Genomic DNA, 16,773 nt, shown 5'->3' on the forward strand with positions numbered 1-16,773 from the left:
AGCTATTTACGTAACGTCGTGTGAAGTGTAGGTAATGACAATAATTAAAGTATAAATAACACAAAAAACATGTTGTTTTATTTTCATAAGTAATGTTTGAAATGACGCATTAGTTTAATTAGTTTAATAAATTTTACTCAACGATAAATTTATACTTAGTGCAAGAAGTAGTTGTAATATATACATGATATTTCCGCCTTGATGACTTAACAAATCGAAATAAACACAGCAACGACTTTAATGTCGTAAAAAGAAATGGGGCGTGCATCCAACAACAAACAATTCAGAGGAATAGTACGACAATGTTATCTAATATGTAATTTCACATATGTATATGCATAATGTTTCTAAAACATGTACACAAACAAACGCTGGCGAGTTCGCAGACGTTTAAATACATATTACTGTGATTACAGTGTCTATTATTTTTGGTCTAACTATTGTAATCACATGAATATGATGACACTTATTAACATGTTAAAGATCCATTAACACCGCAGTTTATATTCAAATATTATGACACGAGGGAAATGTCAAGTTTGTCAAAGAATTTTGAACTGTCAAAAAAACGCAGTCTACATTATTGTTTACAAAATAATGACTGATTAAAAACTAAATCATAGGAATGCATGACAAACAACACTAAGTTCAATACGAAATTACTGGACAATTGATATAGTGTGAGCAAAAAACGTTATAAAAAATTTTGCCTCTCTCCAGCCAATGCCCTCACACATTCACAAAACAATCGCTACACCTGACTGAAATATTGACAAGTGGATCTTTACATCGAGCGTGCTGCGGCGGAAATTTTTTCAAGGCCACCGTCCAAAATTATGTCGGATGTCACAATTAATTTGTAATCTCAGTAGCCTAAGCACAGTAGAAAGTATATTATGTTTGTTTTACTACTGTTTTATGTTTCTTAGTAAATCCATTATAACTGTAGTACGCAGGAATTGCTACATTAGTTAATATGTTTATGTTAGTAGACGTGCCGGTGTTTAACCTTCATTATCTTAATTAAATAATATTATCTTTATTAAGTACATGGTAACATGTAAGTTTACAGCAACGAGAAAATAGTTTTCCATGTATGTAGTTATCAGCGAAAAATGTACCAAAGAATCGATTTTTTCTGACACGTTCATAAGTAATGCTAAAGTCGTGTTTACTTTTTATTTTCCTCCGATAACCTTCATTTTTTAACCTGAATATGAGTAAGCGGTAAATTATTCAGAAAATATCTACACGAGTTAAGTGAGTCGTGTAATTTTTTAATAAATCGGAGATTCTTAATTGTACAATAAAGAACGTCTGGTGACTTCAACGCTACAGATCGCAATCAAGCGACTAACCTTCAGTCAGTTGTCATCGTATTTATAAACTTCATAAAGCAAATATCACCAAACGCGGAACGTGGTATTTTCAATTCACAATTAACGTCACTATTAAAAATAACAAGGCGGAACATATTAGCTCAAACCACCATAAACGATAAGCCGTAATCGAAACTTCCATAAAGTTTTATACTCACGGCATCCAAACAATGCGCAAAAATACAGACACAGAAAGGAAAAGAAAAAGGAAAGAGAAAACCGGACAAGGATCGGCGCTCGATTACGCAACCAAACAAAATCCAGACCCATTAATTTCGAGAACATGACTTTTTTCGAAGCTGTATATATCGCTGTCAAAATTTTCAAAGCCCGACTCACATCATGCAAACAACCTTCACCAATCTACAAATCAAACACAAATACAAAATTCGCACCGGTAGACCAATCACATGTTGTAAATATACAACAATTTTCCCCCAAACCCAACTTACACTGGCGAAACCCTTAATCCTGTCTCGGCGCACTAGATCCCACCAACCCACTGGCACTCATTTTCGCGCAACAATTGAAGATCGCGGACCAAACATGTGACGATCACTCCACGGACTACTTTGTTTACAACCGACAGGTGGACGAACATGCGACTATCTGAGGCAGGTGTACGTGTGTGTGTGTGGTTGTCTGTGTGTGTGCACCTGAGGCTATCTGTGAACTTACTACCTTGAATGACCGACTCTAAACCTGTCCGATTGGAGGATGGTCAGAGGCGGCGGGGGGCGCATTCCGATGCCTGGGAAGGGTGGATTTGGGGTAATTTCGGGCAGTTGGGGCCGGATGTGGGGAGAAAGTGGCCAGCGGATGACGTGTTTATTGCAGGGCCGGTGGCCGTGGGCCCGCATTCTTGCGGGTAATTGGATGTGGATTTGTAATGATGGTTGTGGTGGTTAATTATTGCGCGCTGCCGGAGGGTGGGGGAGGATAGGTGGAGATTTGAAGCGGAGCGGAGCGGGTTGTCGGAGATTTAAGAGGTTAGGCTGGGGATTCTTGGAAGCTGTGTTGGTTGATTGAGATGATAAGGTGTGTGGAAGAGAGTGATGGTCGGCTGGAGGGTAAAAAAGTTGAGGCAGTCGAGGGTGTGATGACGTAGTTGGTGAGGAGGCGAGGCGGTTGTTGGATAGGATAGATTTATACAAATTGCTGAGTAGTGTATTGCTGGTTGCATATACCAACTTTTCGAATATTTCAGAATTACGAAGAAGATGATAAAAATTGTCTGTTTGTTCCCTCTAAACATTCCTTTTGTCTGAAGTTTTGTTAGTAAAATATAAAGCTTAACACTTTCCCTTAAATTATATTTTTAATTCCAGATATGCGTTATTAAAAAAAAAAGTTAGATATAAAATACGTTTTAGTGAAATTTATAATTAGGGCGAAAATACTACGAGAAGAACATGTTAAGTCATTGACAATCTATTTTCTAGATTTTGATCATTTGATCACTCCCGTTTAGGTATATGTATATATTTTTTTGAGATTTGTCTTAATTTTGGTTGTTTATCATTCATTTCACTTCCTTTACAACGTTTCGACGGTAAAATATATTCAATATCAAGTTTTCCCTAAACTGTGTCAGTGACTATATATATAACATCTATACTCACTGACTGTGTTTAAAAATGATTCCTGTTACCTAAAGCTGTTTGAAACAGATTCGAAGCTCTCAAAATATCTGTGAACAAACTTATTTTGTAAAACATAAAGGACTGAATCAGTCTGTTGAAAAATGAACGCGAAAGTTTTTAGAAAATTTGGTCGAAGGTTATTTCGACAGTACTTTCCTCGCTCTTAAAGTACCGTATTCCTAGATTTTAGGAAAACGGAGCGAGTCACTCTTGATTTAATTAATAAACTTGCCTCAATCTTTTTTTTGAGTCACCTGCATAAGTAATTCTAAAAACTGTGAGTGCATTGATCAACCACAACCTTAATCGTTTTCAGAGCATCCGATTTTGCAGTTTCAAAGTTAAATTGCAAAATGTTATAGCGTTTTGATTTTTTTTTTTTCAAAAATCTATATCTAGGGTGAAAACTCAACACGAATTCTTACATCACAAGTGTCTTATTCTATTTAATTAAAAAAAAATCTTATTGTAAATTTTGGAGATGACGTGGTGGTGGGGATATCGAAATTTTTAGAAATTTTCAAAAATTTGTGTTTCGTACCGATTCTTTGGAAAATGTTGCTCCGTGACTATCAACACGCTATATTTTTGAAATCAGCATGTCGAGATCTACGTCCAGGAATTTTTCAGAATTTTTAGACAACTTTTGTAAAAGTGAAATTTTTCAAATGGTCTTCAAATTTTAGCCAAATTTTGACATTTTCGAAACTTAACTAAATACATTTGCTTGTACATTTCGAGTTCTAGAACTCACTTCCGGCCTCGTTTCTTCGATAACTGCAACCGTTTTCTCAGAATCGACTGTTGAAATATTGAAATTTTTAGAAATTTTCAAAAATTCTCATTTCATAACGATTCTAGCGAATATTTTGCCCCGTGGCCTCAAACATTCTATATTTTTGGAATCAGCAAATCGAGATCTACATCCTTGAATTTTTTTAGAATTTTTAAACAACTTTTTTTTTCAATAAAACTTTTCCAATTCTTCAAATTTCGGCCAAATTTTGACATCTTCGAAACCTAACTAAACACATTTTCTTGTACATTTCCGGCCTCGTTTCTTCGATAACTGCAACCGTTTTCCCAGAATCGACCGTTGAAATATCGAAATTTTTAGAAATTTCCAAAATTATAATTTCATAGCGATTCTAGCGAATATTTTGCTCCGTGACCATAAACATTCTATATTTTTGGAATCAGCAAATCGAGATCTACATCCCTGAATTTTTTCAGAATTTTCAGACAACTTTTTTTTTAGTGAAATTTTTCGAATGGTCCCCCCCTTCTTCAAATTTGGGCCAAATTTTGACATTTTCGAAACTTAACTAAACACATTTTCTTGTACATTTCGAGTTCTAGAACTCACTTCCGGCCTCGTTAAACACATTTTCTTGTACATTTCGAGTTCTAGAACTCACTTCCGGCCTCGTTTCTTTGATAACTGCAACCGTTTTCTCAGAATCGACCGTTGAAATATCGAAATTTTTAGAAATTTTCAAAAATTCTGATTTCATAATGATTCTAGCGAATATTTTGCTCCGTGACCACCAACATTCTATATTTTTGGAAACAGCAAATCGAGATCTACATTCCTGAATTTTTTCAGATTTTTCAGACAACTTTTTTTAGTGAAATTTTTCCAATGGTCCTACCTTCTTCAAATTAACGCCAAATTTTGACGTTTTCGAAACTTAACTAAATACATTTTCTTGTACAGTTCGAGTTCTAGAACTCACTTCCGGCGCCGTTTCTTCGATAACTGCAACCGTTTTCTCAAAAAACCGACCGTTGATATATCGAAATTTTTAGAAATTTTCAAAAATTCTCATTTCACACCGATTCTGGCGAATATTTTGCTCTGTGACTACAAAAATTCTATATTTTTGGAATCAGCAAATCGAGATCTACATCCCTGAATTTTTTCAGAATTTTCAGACAACTTTTTTTTTAGTTAAATTTTTCCAATGGTCCCCCCTTCTTCAAATTTCGGCCAAATTCTGACATTTTCGAAACTTAACTAAACACATTTTCTTGTACATTTCTAGTTCTAGAACTCACTTTCGGCCTCGTTCCTGTGATAACTGCAACCATTTTCCCAGAATCGACCATTGAAATATCGAAATTTTTTGAAATTTTCAAAAATTCCCATTTCATAACGATTCTAGCGAATATTTTGCTCCGTGACCACAAACATTCTATGTTTTTGGAATCAGCAAACCGAGATCTACATCCCTGAATTTTTTCAGAATCTTCACACAACTTTTTTTTTTAGTGAAATTTTTCCAATGGTCCCCCCTTATTGAAATTTCGGCCAAATTTTTTTATTTTCGAAACTTAACTAAATACATTTTCTTGTACCGTTCGAGTTCTAGAACTTGCTTCCGGCCTCGTTTCTTCGATAACTGCAACCGTTTTCCCAGAATCGACCGTTGAAATATCGAAATTTTTAGAAATTTTCAAAAATTCTAATTTCACACCGATTCTGGCGAATATTTTGCTCCGTGACCACAAACATTCTATATTTTTGGAAACAGCAAATCTTGATCTACATTCCTGAATTTTTTCAGATTTTTCAGACAGCTTTTTTTTAGTGAAATTTTTCCAATGGTCCTACCTTCTTCAAATTAACGCCAAATTTTGACGTTTTCGAAACTTACTAAATACATTTTCTTGTACAATTCGGGTTCTAGAACTCACTTCCGCCACCGTTTCTTCGATAACTGCAACCGTTTTCCCAAAATCGACCGTTGATATACCGAAATTTTTAGAAATTTTCAAAAATTCTCCTTTCACACCGATTCTGGCGAATATTTTGCTCCGTGACCACAAACATTCTATATTTTTGGAAACAACAAATCTTGATCTACATTCCTGAATTTTTTCAGATTTTTCAGATAGCTTTTTTTTAGTGAAATTTTTCCAATGGTCCTACCGTCTTCAAATTAACGCCAAATTTTGACGTTTCCGAAACTTACTAAATACATTTTCTTGTACAGTTCTGGTTCTAGAACTCACTTCCGCCGCCGTTTCTTCGATAACTGTAACCGTTTTCCCAAAATCGACCGTTGATATATCGAAATTTTTAGAAATTTTCAAAAATTCTCATTTCACACCGATTCTGGCGAATATTTTGCTCTGTGACCATAAACATTCTATATTTTTGGAATCAGCAAATCGAGGTCTATATCCCATATTTTTTTCAGAATTTTCACACAACTTTTTCTTTAGTGAAATTTTTCCAGTGGTCCCCCCTTCTTCAAATTTCGGCCAAATTCTGACATTTTCGAAACTTAACTAAACACATTTTCTTGTACATTTCTAGTTCTAGAACTTTCTTCCGGCCTCGTTTCTTCGATAACTGCAACCGTTTTCTCAGAATCGACCATTGAAATATCGAAATTTTTTGAAATTGTCAAAAATTCCCATTTCATAACGATTCTAGCGAATATTTTGCTCCGTGACCACAAACATTCTATGTTTTTGGAATCAGCAAACCGAGATCTACATCCCTGAATTTTTTCAGAATCTTCACACAACTTTTTTTTTTAGTGAAATTTTTCCAATGGTCCCCCCTTATTGAAATTTCGGCCAAATTTTTTTATTTTCGAAACTTAACTAAATACATTTTCTTGTACCGTTCGAGTTCTAGAACTTGCTTCCGGCCTCGTTTCTTCGATAACTGCAACCGTTTTCCCAGAATCGACCGTTGAAATATCGAAATTTTTAGAAATTTTCAAAAATTCTAATTTCACACCGATTCTGGCGAATATTTTGCTCCGTGACCACAAACATTCTATATTTTTGGAAACAGCAAATCGAGATCTACATCCTTGAATTTTTTCAGAATTTTTAGACAACTTTTTTTTTAGTGAAATTTTTCCAATGGTCCCCCTTTTTTCAAATTAAGACCAAATTTTGACATTTTAAAAACTTAACGAAACTAAACATTTCGAGTTCCAGAACTCACTTCCGGCCTCGTTTCTTCGATAACTGCAACCGTTTTCCCAGAATCGACCGTTGAAGTATCGAAATTTTTAGAAATTTTCAAAAATTCTCATTTCACAACGATTCTAGCGAATATTTTGCTCTGTGACCACGAACACTCTATATTTTTGGAATCAGCTGGAAAAGCTACAACCCCTTTAGACCAATTTTAGACATTTTTGAAACCTAACCGAATATATTTTCTTGTAGATTTCGAGGTTAGAACTCATTTTCGGCCTCGTTTCTTTGATAACTGCAACCTCTATTTTCTTAGAGGGTATCTTATTTGCCAAAATCAGTCTTTTCTTAGCAAGTGCTAGCCCCGCCCACCCGCCGTTTATTTTCTTAGAAAATATGTCATTTGCCAAAAGCAGTCTTATCTCAGCAAGTATTAGCCCCGTCCACCCGCCCGTTATTTTCTCAGAGGGTATATTATTTGCCAAACTCAGTCTTATCTTAGCAAACGGAAACTATGTAGGTTTAATTTATCATTAAAATTCATTTATTATATTTTTTGAGCGCCTATAAGTAATTCTAAAAAATATTAATGCAGTGATTAAAAAAAAAACTGAAATGAGGTCATCAAGTTTTTGAAAAGCATAGGCAAATAAATGTTCATTAGCGACTTACCATACTTCCGTTTATAATACAAATTTTCAGAGCATTTGATTTTGTGGTTTCTAAATTAAGTTGTAAAATTTTAATAATAATTTTGATATTTTTCCAGAAATCTGTATGTCTAATAAGACAAAAATTAAGGCGGATCCATAAACTACAGGTATTCAATTTTAACTATGATTTTTAAATATTACACATGTGTAATAAATTCGCCAACAAACCACAGAGAGACAGATGGACGGAAACGCGAAATCAATTTTTACTTCCTGATGGTGAGCTAGGAAAGTATTGTAGTAAGTTTTACCTGTCGAATGTTTTCTCGACGTTTCATGACCCCAGGATAATAAAAAATTAGGTCTTCCGTGTCCGTCTGTCGTTATGGTTTGTGTCGAAATTACTGGACTTCTTCTTATAAAAAATTTATATTTTTAATGTAGAACAGAAATTTTCAAAATATGACAAGTATCTGAAAAATAAGTTAAAAAAAAAAAAACAAAAAATGTGGAACGCTTCACGATTTTGCGTGTCATCCTTGCGCAGGGGCCATGCTAATCTTCTCTGTATCGTTCCAATTTTAGTATATGTACCGCCGAAGCGAGTACGATGGGTGTTGGAATCTCTTCGTATATAACGTTAGCGTTAGCTGATACGTAGTAGTTAGATGTATCGTTCTCATTTAGTTGGTGGCGCCATCACACCTGCTAAAAATAAAATAAATCAATAACAACCACGATATGTTGCAATACGTTGCCGTCTGCACGTAATTTTACCATTTTCGGTAATTTATAGCAACAAATAAAAATACAGGAATGAAAAAAAAAATTAGCTAATCAATTCTAAGATTAAATTTTTGTGAGATTTTAGTATGCAACCAGAAATACTCCTTTTGGAGAAAAAGTAAACAGTATATTTATTCAAGAATTCTTTAACAATTTGAAACAACGCAATGATTAGTTTGAATATTTTCATAGTGAAAATAGTGTCAATTTTCCACCTAACTGTAAACGTGAAGGTAGCTTTTTCTGTGTAAAGCAACCTTAACTTAACACAATCGTTTATCTTTTCGCTCTCCACCAATAAAACCCGATATTTCCACCACGTGACCCCAATCTGACACTTCCATTGGTAGTGGCCACAAAATGCCGTCCAAATTTCGGGCAATAAAAAAAGTCATCGACCAAATGTCAACTTTTTGATATTTTAATAACGATTTTAAAAACATTTCATTGCAATGAGTTTTCAACATTAGTGACTCCATTCACAATTTCAAATATTACGACCACCAGGTAAGACCCAAATCCGGTGACATAACCCCACTTCCACCCGAAACAACAATCCCGATTCACCCGTTTCTTCACCAGAAACCGCAATGACTAACTCACAGTCGTCCCCATGCAAGCTCGGGGACCGCATAGAATGCGGCAACTCCTTCGGAACAGTCAAGTACGTGGGCCCCCTGGAAGGAAAACCGTCGATTTGGCTAGGCGTCGATTGGGACGACCCGGACCGAGGCAAGCACAACGGCAGCGTAAACGGAGTCCAGTATTTCACGGCCAAGTAAAACCACCCCCCTGCAAAATTTTGCGCTAACACAGCCACTTCCAGTTTTCCCACATCGGGGTCGTTCGTGCGGCCGGAAAAAGTCAATTTTGGAAAGTCGGCGATCGCGTCAATCGAGTCGCGGTACGGCCAGATCGAGGACGAATTCACCGCGAAAATTAACCAGCAGAAACAACTGTTGATCCAGCAGACTATGAACGCCCCGTTTTTGGAGATGGTGGGGTTTGATAAGATTTTTAACAAACAGAGTAACTTCAACACGTTGCGGATCGTGAATTTGCGGGACCAGAATGTGAACTCGGCTGGGGCTCCGCGCAAGTTGGGGGAAAATTGCCCGAATATTGAGGAATTGGATATTTCGAAAAATTTATTGGTGTCGTGGGATGAAATTCTCATGATTTGTGATCAGTTGCCTAAATTACATTGGTTGAATGTAAGTGAGAATCTGTTAAGTGTGCCTGGGTCCCTAGGGAGTGTACAGTACCCAAATTTGAGAACTTTGATTTGTGGTACTATGAGTTTGAGTTGGAGTGAGGTGTGCCAGATTGGGAAAGCGTTTCCAGATGTTGAGGAATTTCGAGCGCCTCTTAATAAGATTGAGAATTTAGATCTCATTGAGGGGATTTTTTTGAAATTGAAGTTGTTAGATTTGGAAGGGAATAAAATCCAACATTGGTCTGAAGTGTGTAAATTGGGTTTTTTACCCCTCTTGGAACAATTAATTATTGAGAATATCGGTTTGTTGTCGATAGAGTTTGACGGCGATGAAGTTCCTGTATCAATGTTTAGAACATTGAAAAAAATATGTATCGTCGATAATCATTTAAATGAGGTGCGTTGTGTCGATTTTTTAATTATTTTTTTTTGTTATTAAATTGTGTTTTAGTGGCACTCAATAGGCGAACTAAACCGTCTAGAAAGTCTGGAACACTTAAAAGTGTCCAGAAACCCTATAACAGGGTCAGAGGATCACGACACCATCCACCAACTAATAATTGCTAAAATTGCCAACTTGAAAATCTTAAATGGCGTAGAAATCGAACCCGGGGAACGAAGAGGCGCCGAGTACGACTACATAAAAAAATACGGATTAGAATGGCTGAAAATTAAAGGCACGAATCAAGAGGAAGAATTTTTGAGGTCCCACAACCGGTATCAAGAACTAATACAAAGTACGCTTATTTAATAAACTGGTTTCATTTTCATTATACTTTATTTTCAGAATACGGAGAGCCCGAGGAATCTGAGCTCATCACCAAACCAAAAATAATTAAAACGTCTCTGATTCACCTAAATTTAGTTTTCGAGGGTGTCGCTATTGAAAAGAAAATGCCTCCGACCATGACCGTCCAGAAACTTATGGTGCTTGCTCAGAAGTTGTTCTGTTTAAAGGAAAGGCCGCAACTTACTTACATAAGTAGTACCGATTCAAACATTGAAATTTCGCTTGATGATGAGATGAAGGAAATCGGGCTGTATTCCATGCAGAGTGGTGATCAGATTATTGTTAAACAATAGTGTGATTTTTTATAAAGAGTTAATTTATTTTGATTATTTAATGCTTGAAATAAAATTTTAACTAAAATTTGTTTGTAATTTACAACCCAAAAAGTTTGACACATTGATATTTGACAGAGTATTTATAACATAACCAGAGAACATAGAGGAGCGTCATAGCGTAAATTAAATGACGGTTGAGGACTCCTCGACTTATGTTGGCAACAGTGTTTGTTTCTAACTAGGAATAAAATTGACCAGAAAAAATGTCATAATATTTTTAACGACGCGTTTTACTTTCGACAAATTGACACTAGATTTACCAGAATATTACAAGCTGCTTACTGTTTTCTTCAGTTTAATTCAGATCACACGAATTACAGTTCGTCGTCTGAAAACTTGTTTGATCCACAGACCAGAGGGCACTCAGGCCAATGTCGACTCTAAGCGTTTGGAAACGATTTGATTTATAAGCCATGATCCGTGATCTTAACCGATTTCGACCATAATTTCTTGCTGTTTCAACTTTCGAATTGTCAGTTTTTCGAAATTTTAGTTTGGGGACTTTTCAGTTGACTCCTATTTATTTTATTATTAAATTTTTGGATTTTACAATTTTTCAATTTCTCGGTTTTCAGTTTTTCTTTTCAATTTTACGGTTTTTAAATATTTCGATTTTTCAATTTTTAACTTTTATAAACTCTTTATTGGTCGATTTTTCAATTAATTGATTTTTCGGGTTCTTTGGTTTTTCAATTTTTCTATTTTTTTAGGTTTCGATTTTTCAACATCACTTTTTTGATTTTTCGATTTCTCAATTTTTTAATTTCTCAGTTTTTGGACATTTCAGTTTTGGGATTTTTCAATTTTTCGATTTTTTTTAAGGTTTCGATATTTCGACTTCACTTTTTTGATTCTCAATTTTTCGATTCTTTGGATTCTCAATTTTGGGATTTTTCAGTTTTTCGATTCGTCAGTTTTTCTTTCATTTTTCAGTTTTTCGATATTTCAGTTTTGGGATTTTTCAATATTTCTGTTATTCGGCTTTTCCAATTTTGACTTCTGGATTTTAATTTCTCAATATTTAAAATTTAAAATTTTTCGATTTCTCGATTTTTCATTTCATCTCTTCCATATTTCAATTTTTCAAATGTTTCGATTTTTCGACTTCCCGGTTTTAGTTTTTCTGTTTTTCAATTGTCGTTTTTTCAATTTTTCGAGTTTTAAATTTTAGATTTTTCAGTTTTTTGATATTTTAATTTTTCAATATGTATTTAAAATTTTAGATTTTCCTGAATCCCCGGTTTCACAATTTGTCCATTTTTTTGCATTTTTCAACTTCACAATTTTCAATTCATCGATTTCTCAATTTTTTGTTTTTTCGATTCGAATTTTCGATTTTCGGATTTTTAGATTCTTCGATTTTGGTCCTCAATTTTCGGTTTTTACATTCCACAATTTTTCGATTTCTCAATTTCTCGATTTCCCAATTTCCGGATTTCTCTATTTTTTGATTCTCAGTTTTCCAAGTTCTCGATTTCTCCACTTTTTCCTGCATTTTTCGAATTTTATCTTGATTTTTCAATTTTTCGTTTTTTCGATTGTATGACTTTTGGATTTTTAGATACTTGGATTTTCGATATTCCTATTTTCAAATCCTCAATTTTTGATTTTTGGTTTTTTCGATTGTTAGGTCCCTCAATTTTTTGATTTCTCAATTTCTCGATTTCCCGAGTTCTCGATTTCACAATTTCTCCATTTTATTCTGCGTTTTTCGATTTCTCAATGTTTTCGATTCTACGATTTTTTAATTTTTTGAACTTTATTTTGATTTTGCGAATTCCCAATTTTTCATTTTTTCGATTATTCGAACTTTCGATTTTTCTAATTGTCAATTTTTCGGTTTTTTGTTTGTATGATTTTCCAGTTTTTGGTGGTCTTGAATTGTAGTTTTCCCGATTTCTCAATTTCTCAATGTCCCCATTTTTTAATTCTGCATTTTTCAATTTCTTGACTTTCAATTTCTCAATTTTCGAATTTTCATTTTGATTTTTCCATTTCTCGTATTTCAATTTTTCAAGTTCTCAATTTTCGATTTTTCTGTTCTCAGTTTCTCGATTTCCCAGTCTCTCAATTTCTCCATTTTTTGATTTTCAATTTCTAGATTTCGTGAGTTCTCAATTTCTCCAATTTTTGCTCTTGCATTTTTCGATTTCTTGTTCTTTACTTTCTCGATTTCTCCATTTTTCGTATTAATTTTTTCAAATTCTCAATTTTTCATTTCTTCGATTATTTATATTTTCGATTTTTCTAGTTGTCAGTTTTTCGATTTCTCAACTTCTTGATTCTTTTCATTTTGATTTTTGAGATTCCCAATTTTTCAATTATTCAAATTTTTCGGTTTTTTGATTGTATGATTTCTGGATTTTTAGATTTTTCGATTTTGGTCCTCAATTTTTCGATTTCTTAATTTCTCGATTATCCAATTTCTGAATTTCTTTTTTTTATTTTCAGTTTCAGTTTCTCGATTTTCCGATTTCTTGATTTTTCATTTCAGTTTTTCGATATTTCAGTTTTTCAAGTTTTCGAATATTTCAAATGTTTCGATTTTTCGACTTCCCGGTTTTAGATTTCCTGTTTTTCAATTGTCGTTTTTTCAAATTTTCGATTTTTCAATTTTTCAAATTTGACTTTTATAAACTCTCAATTTTTCGATTTTTCAATTAATCGATGTTTTGATTTTCCCATTTGTTGAGTTTCGAGGGTTTCGATATTCCTGTTCAATTCTTTAATTTTTCGATTTTTCAGGTTTTTGATTTTTCATTTTTTAGTTTTTTAAGGTTTCGATTTTTCGAGTTCACTTTTTGGATTTCTGGCTTGCTCAATTTTTCGACTTTTTAGGTTCTCAGTTTTTGGATATTTCAGTTTTCGGATTTTCCAAGTTTTCCATTTTTCAGTTTTTTTTTCATTTTTAAGTTTTTCGCTATTTCAGTTTTGGGATTTTCAATATTTCGATTCTTCGATTTTTCGATTTTTGGCTTCTGGAGTTTTCGAAGGATCGATTTTTTTACTTTTTCGATTTTTCAATTTTTCGATTGTTTAATCGTTCGATTTTTCGACTTCCCGGTTTTAGATTTTCTGTTTTCAATTGTCGTTTTAAATTTTTCGATTTTTCAATGTTTTGATTTCCCGATTTAGTTTCCCATTTTTAGTTTTTCTTTCATTTTTCAGTTTTTCGGTATTTCAGTTTTGGGATTTTTCAATATTTCGATTCTTCGACTTTTAGATTTTTGACTCCTGGATTTTTCGATGTGTCGATTTTTTTTACTTTTTTGATTTTTAAATTTTAGATTTTTTTAATTTATAAAATTTTACATTTTTCGATTTCTCGATTTTTCATTTCAGTTCTTCGATATTTCAAATTTTTCCAAGTTTTCGAATTTTTCAAATGTTTCGAATTCTTAATCAATTTGTCAGTTTCTCCATTTTTTGTTCTCAATTTCTGGATTTCCCAAATTCTCGATTTTTCAATTTCTCCGATTTTGTCGGTTGTTCGAATTTTAGATATGTATTTAGATTTTCCTATTTTCCAAATTTTCATTTTGACTCTTTAATTTTTCCAATTCTTAGTTTTCCGTTTTTTTCGATTTTCGGTATTCGATTTTTCGAGTTCTCAATTTTCGATTTTTAGTTTTTTCATTTGTTGGATTCCTCAATTTCTCAGTTTCTTCATTTTTTGATTCTCAATTTCCCGATTTCCCGAGTTCTCAAATTCTTAATTCCCTTTTTTTTCTGCGTTTTCCATTCTCGATTTTCAATTCTTCGATTTCTCATTTTTTTAAAGTTTCATTGTAATTTTTCGAAATCTCAGTTTTTAATTTTTTTAATGTATTTTTTTCAGTTATGGATTTTCGATATTTGATTTTTCGTTTTTTTCAATTGTTAAATTCCTCAATTTTTCGATTTCCCAATTTCTCAGTTTCTCTATTTTTTGTTCTCAATTTCTGAATTTCCCGAGTTCACGATTTCTCAATTTCTCCATTTTTTCGATTTTTCACTTCGTCGGTTGTTTGAAATTTAGATATGTATTTAAATTTTCCGGTTCTTTAAATTTTCAATTTGACTTTTCGATTTTTCAAGTCCTCAATTTTCGATTTTTGGTTTTTTCGATTGTTGGATTTTTGATTTTCCAATTTCTCAGTTTCTTCATTTTTTGATTTTCAATTTCTCGATTTCTCAGTTTGTCTCTTTTTTCTGCGTTTTTTGACATCTCGATTTTCAATTCTTCAATTGTCAGTTTTTGAATTTTCATTTTGATTTTTCGAATTCTCAATTTTTTATTTTTTCGATTGTTGGAATTTTCGGTGTTTCCAATTTTCGATTTTTCGACTTCCCGGTTTTAGATTTTTCAGTTTTTTGATATTTTAATTTTTCAATATTTAAAATTTAAATTTTCCAATTTCTCGATTTTTCATTTCAGTTCTTCGATATTTCAGTTTTTCAAGTTTTCGAATTTTTCTAATGTTTCGATTTCTTAATCTATCGATTTTTCGACTTACCGGTTTTAGATTTTCTGTTTTTCAAAGGTGTTTTTTTCAAATTTTCGATTTTTCAATTTTTCAAATTTGACATTTATAAACTGTCAATTTTTCGATTTTTCAATTAATCGATGTTTTGATTTTCCCATTTCTTGACTTTCGATATTCTTGTTCTTCAATTCTTTCGCTTGCTCTTTTTCTTTCATTTTTCGACTTTTCGATTTTTGGCTTCTGGAGTTTTCGATGTGTCAATTTTTTACTTTTTCAATTTTTCGATTGCTTAATCTTTCGATTTTTGGACTTCCCGGTTTTAGATTTTCTGTTTTCAATTGCCATTTTGTCAAATTTTCGATTTTTTAATTTTTTAAATTTGACTTTTATAAACTCTCAATTTTTCAATCAATCGATGTTTTGATTTTCCCATTTCTTGACCTTCGAGTGTTTCGATTTTCCTGTTCCTCAATTCATTAATTTTTTGATTTTTCAGGTTTTTGATTTTTCAATTTTTCGATTTTTTAAGGTTTCTATTTTTCGACTTCACTTTTTTGATTTTCCGATTTTTCAGTTTTTAGATATTTCAGTTTTAGGATTTTTCAATATTTCAATTCTTCAGCTTTTCTATTTTTGACTTCTGGATTTTTCAATCTTTTGATATTTTAATTTTTCAATATTTCTTAATCTTTCGATTTTTCGACTTCCTGGTTTTAGCTGTTCTGTTTTTCAGTTTTTCGATTTGTTAATTTTTCATTCCCGATTTATCGAGATTTGATTGTTCAGGTTTTCGATTTATAAGTTTTTCAATTTTTTATTTTGGCCTATTTCGGTTTCTCAGTTTTTCCAGTTTTCCAATTTTTCGTTTTTTGATTTTTCCGCTTTTCCAGTTTTTCAACTTTTAACTTTTTTTGCCGATTTCTCTATTTTTCGATTTTTCGACTTCAGCACTTTTCGATTTCTCGTTCTTTTGATCTTTCAATCTCTCAATTTTTCAATTTATCAAATTTTTAAGTTTTTTGATTTCTCGATTTATCGAGATTTGGATTTTTCGATATTTTGATTGTCAATTTCTCAATTTATAAATTGTTCAATTTTTAACTTTTCGACTCAACGATTTCTTGATCTTTTGATTTTTCGATTTCTCGGTTTTACGATTCTTTAAGGTTTCGATTTTTCGAATTTTCGATTATTTTAATTTTTCATTTTTTTTCTCACTGTTAATATTATACAGGGTATCGAAAACAACCTCAACAATTGTCACTAAAAACATTTAAAAATTCATACAAAATAGAACACAGTGTTTCCAAAACATTTTCCCGAAAAAAATCCATTGGGTTAATACGATTTCAACAATATTCTTAGTTTAAGACGTTTTGCTAGTATAAAATACAAATAAAGAATTAATTCTTAGTACTTGCAACGATAATACTGAACAAATTGTGAGTAGTAACTGGAATGAAAATACGCTGTGGTACCTTCTAAATCGTGAACAATTTGATCGATGACTTTATGAAATTCCTTTGGAGCCATTTTGATACCAAAGAAGAGTCGTTTAGCTAA

General features: G+C 32.7%; 2 protein-coding genes and 1 non-coding gene across 3 annotated transcripts in view; 1 reads left to right on the forward strand and 2 right to left on the reverse strand.

Moving 5' to 3' along the window:
* The window catches only part of LOC135139189 (uncharacterized), an 84,147-nt gene extending 82,057 nt beyond the window's left edge, over positions 1–2,090 (reverse strand). Inside the window, exon 1 of the mRNA XM_064069324.1 lies at positions 1,832–2,090. The gene's annotated coding sequence lies outside the window, so the exon portion shown is untranslated. The remainder of the gene's footprint in view (positions 1–1,831) is intronic.
* A 6,029-nt stretch (positions 2,091–8,119) lies between these two features.
* LOC135139686 (U6 spliceosomal RNA) lies at positions 8,120–8,226 on the reverse strand. The gene has a single exon (XR_010282187.1). It is a non-coding gene; the product is annotated as a U6 spliceosomal RNA (small nuclear RNA).
* A 504-nt stretch (positions 8,227–8,730) lies between these two features.
* On the forward strand, positions 8,731–10,769 carry LOC135139192 (tubulin-specific chaperone E). Its single transcript, XM_064069327.1, has 5 exons — positions 8,731–8,910; positions 8,986–9,181; positions 9,230–10,016; positions 10,071–10,356; positions 10,407–10,769. The coding sequence occupies exons 2-5, from the start codon at positions 8,994–8,996 to the stop codon at positions 10,700–10,702; spliced, it is 1,557 nt and encodes a 518-aa protein (XP_063925397.1). The 5' UTR covers positions 8,731–8,910; positions 8,986–8,993; the 3' UTR covers positions 10,703–10,769.
* Positions 10,770–16,773: the final 6,004 nt, after the last annotated feature.

The sequence above is a fragment of the Zophobas morio genome, unplaced genomic scaffold, assembly GCF_036711695.1.
Source record: "Zophobas morio isolate AGI-343-1 ecotype UQ-CSIRO unplaced genomic scaffold, CSIRO_AGI_Zmor_V1 ptg000031l, whole genome shotgun sequence".
NCBI classification, from domain to species: domain Eukaryota; kingdom Metazoa; phylum Arthropoda; class Insecta; order Coleoptera; family Tenebrionidae; genus Zophobas; species Zophobas morio.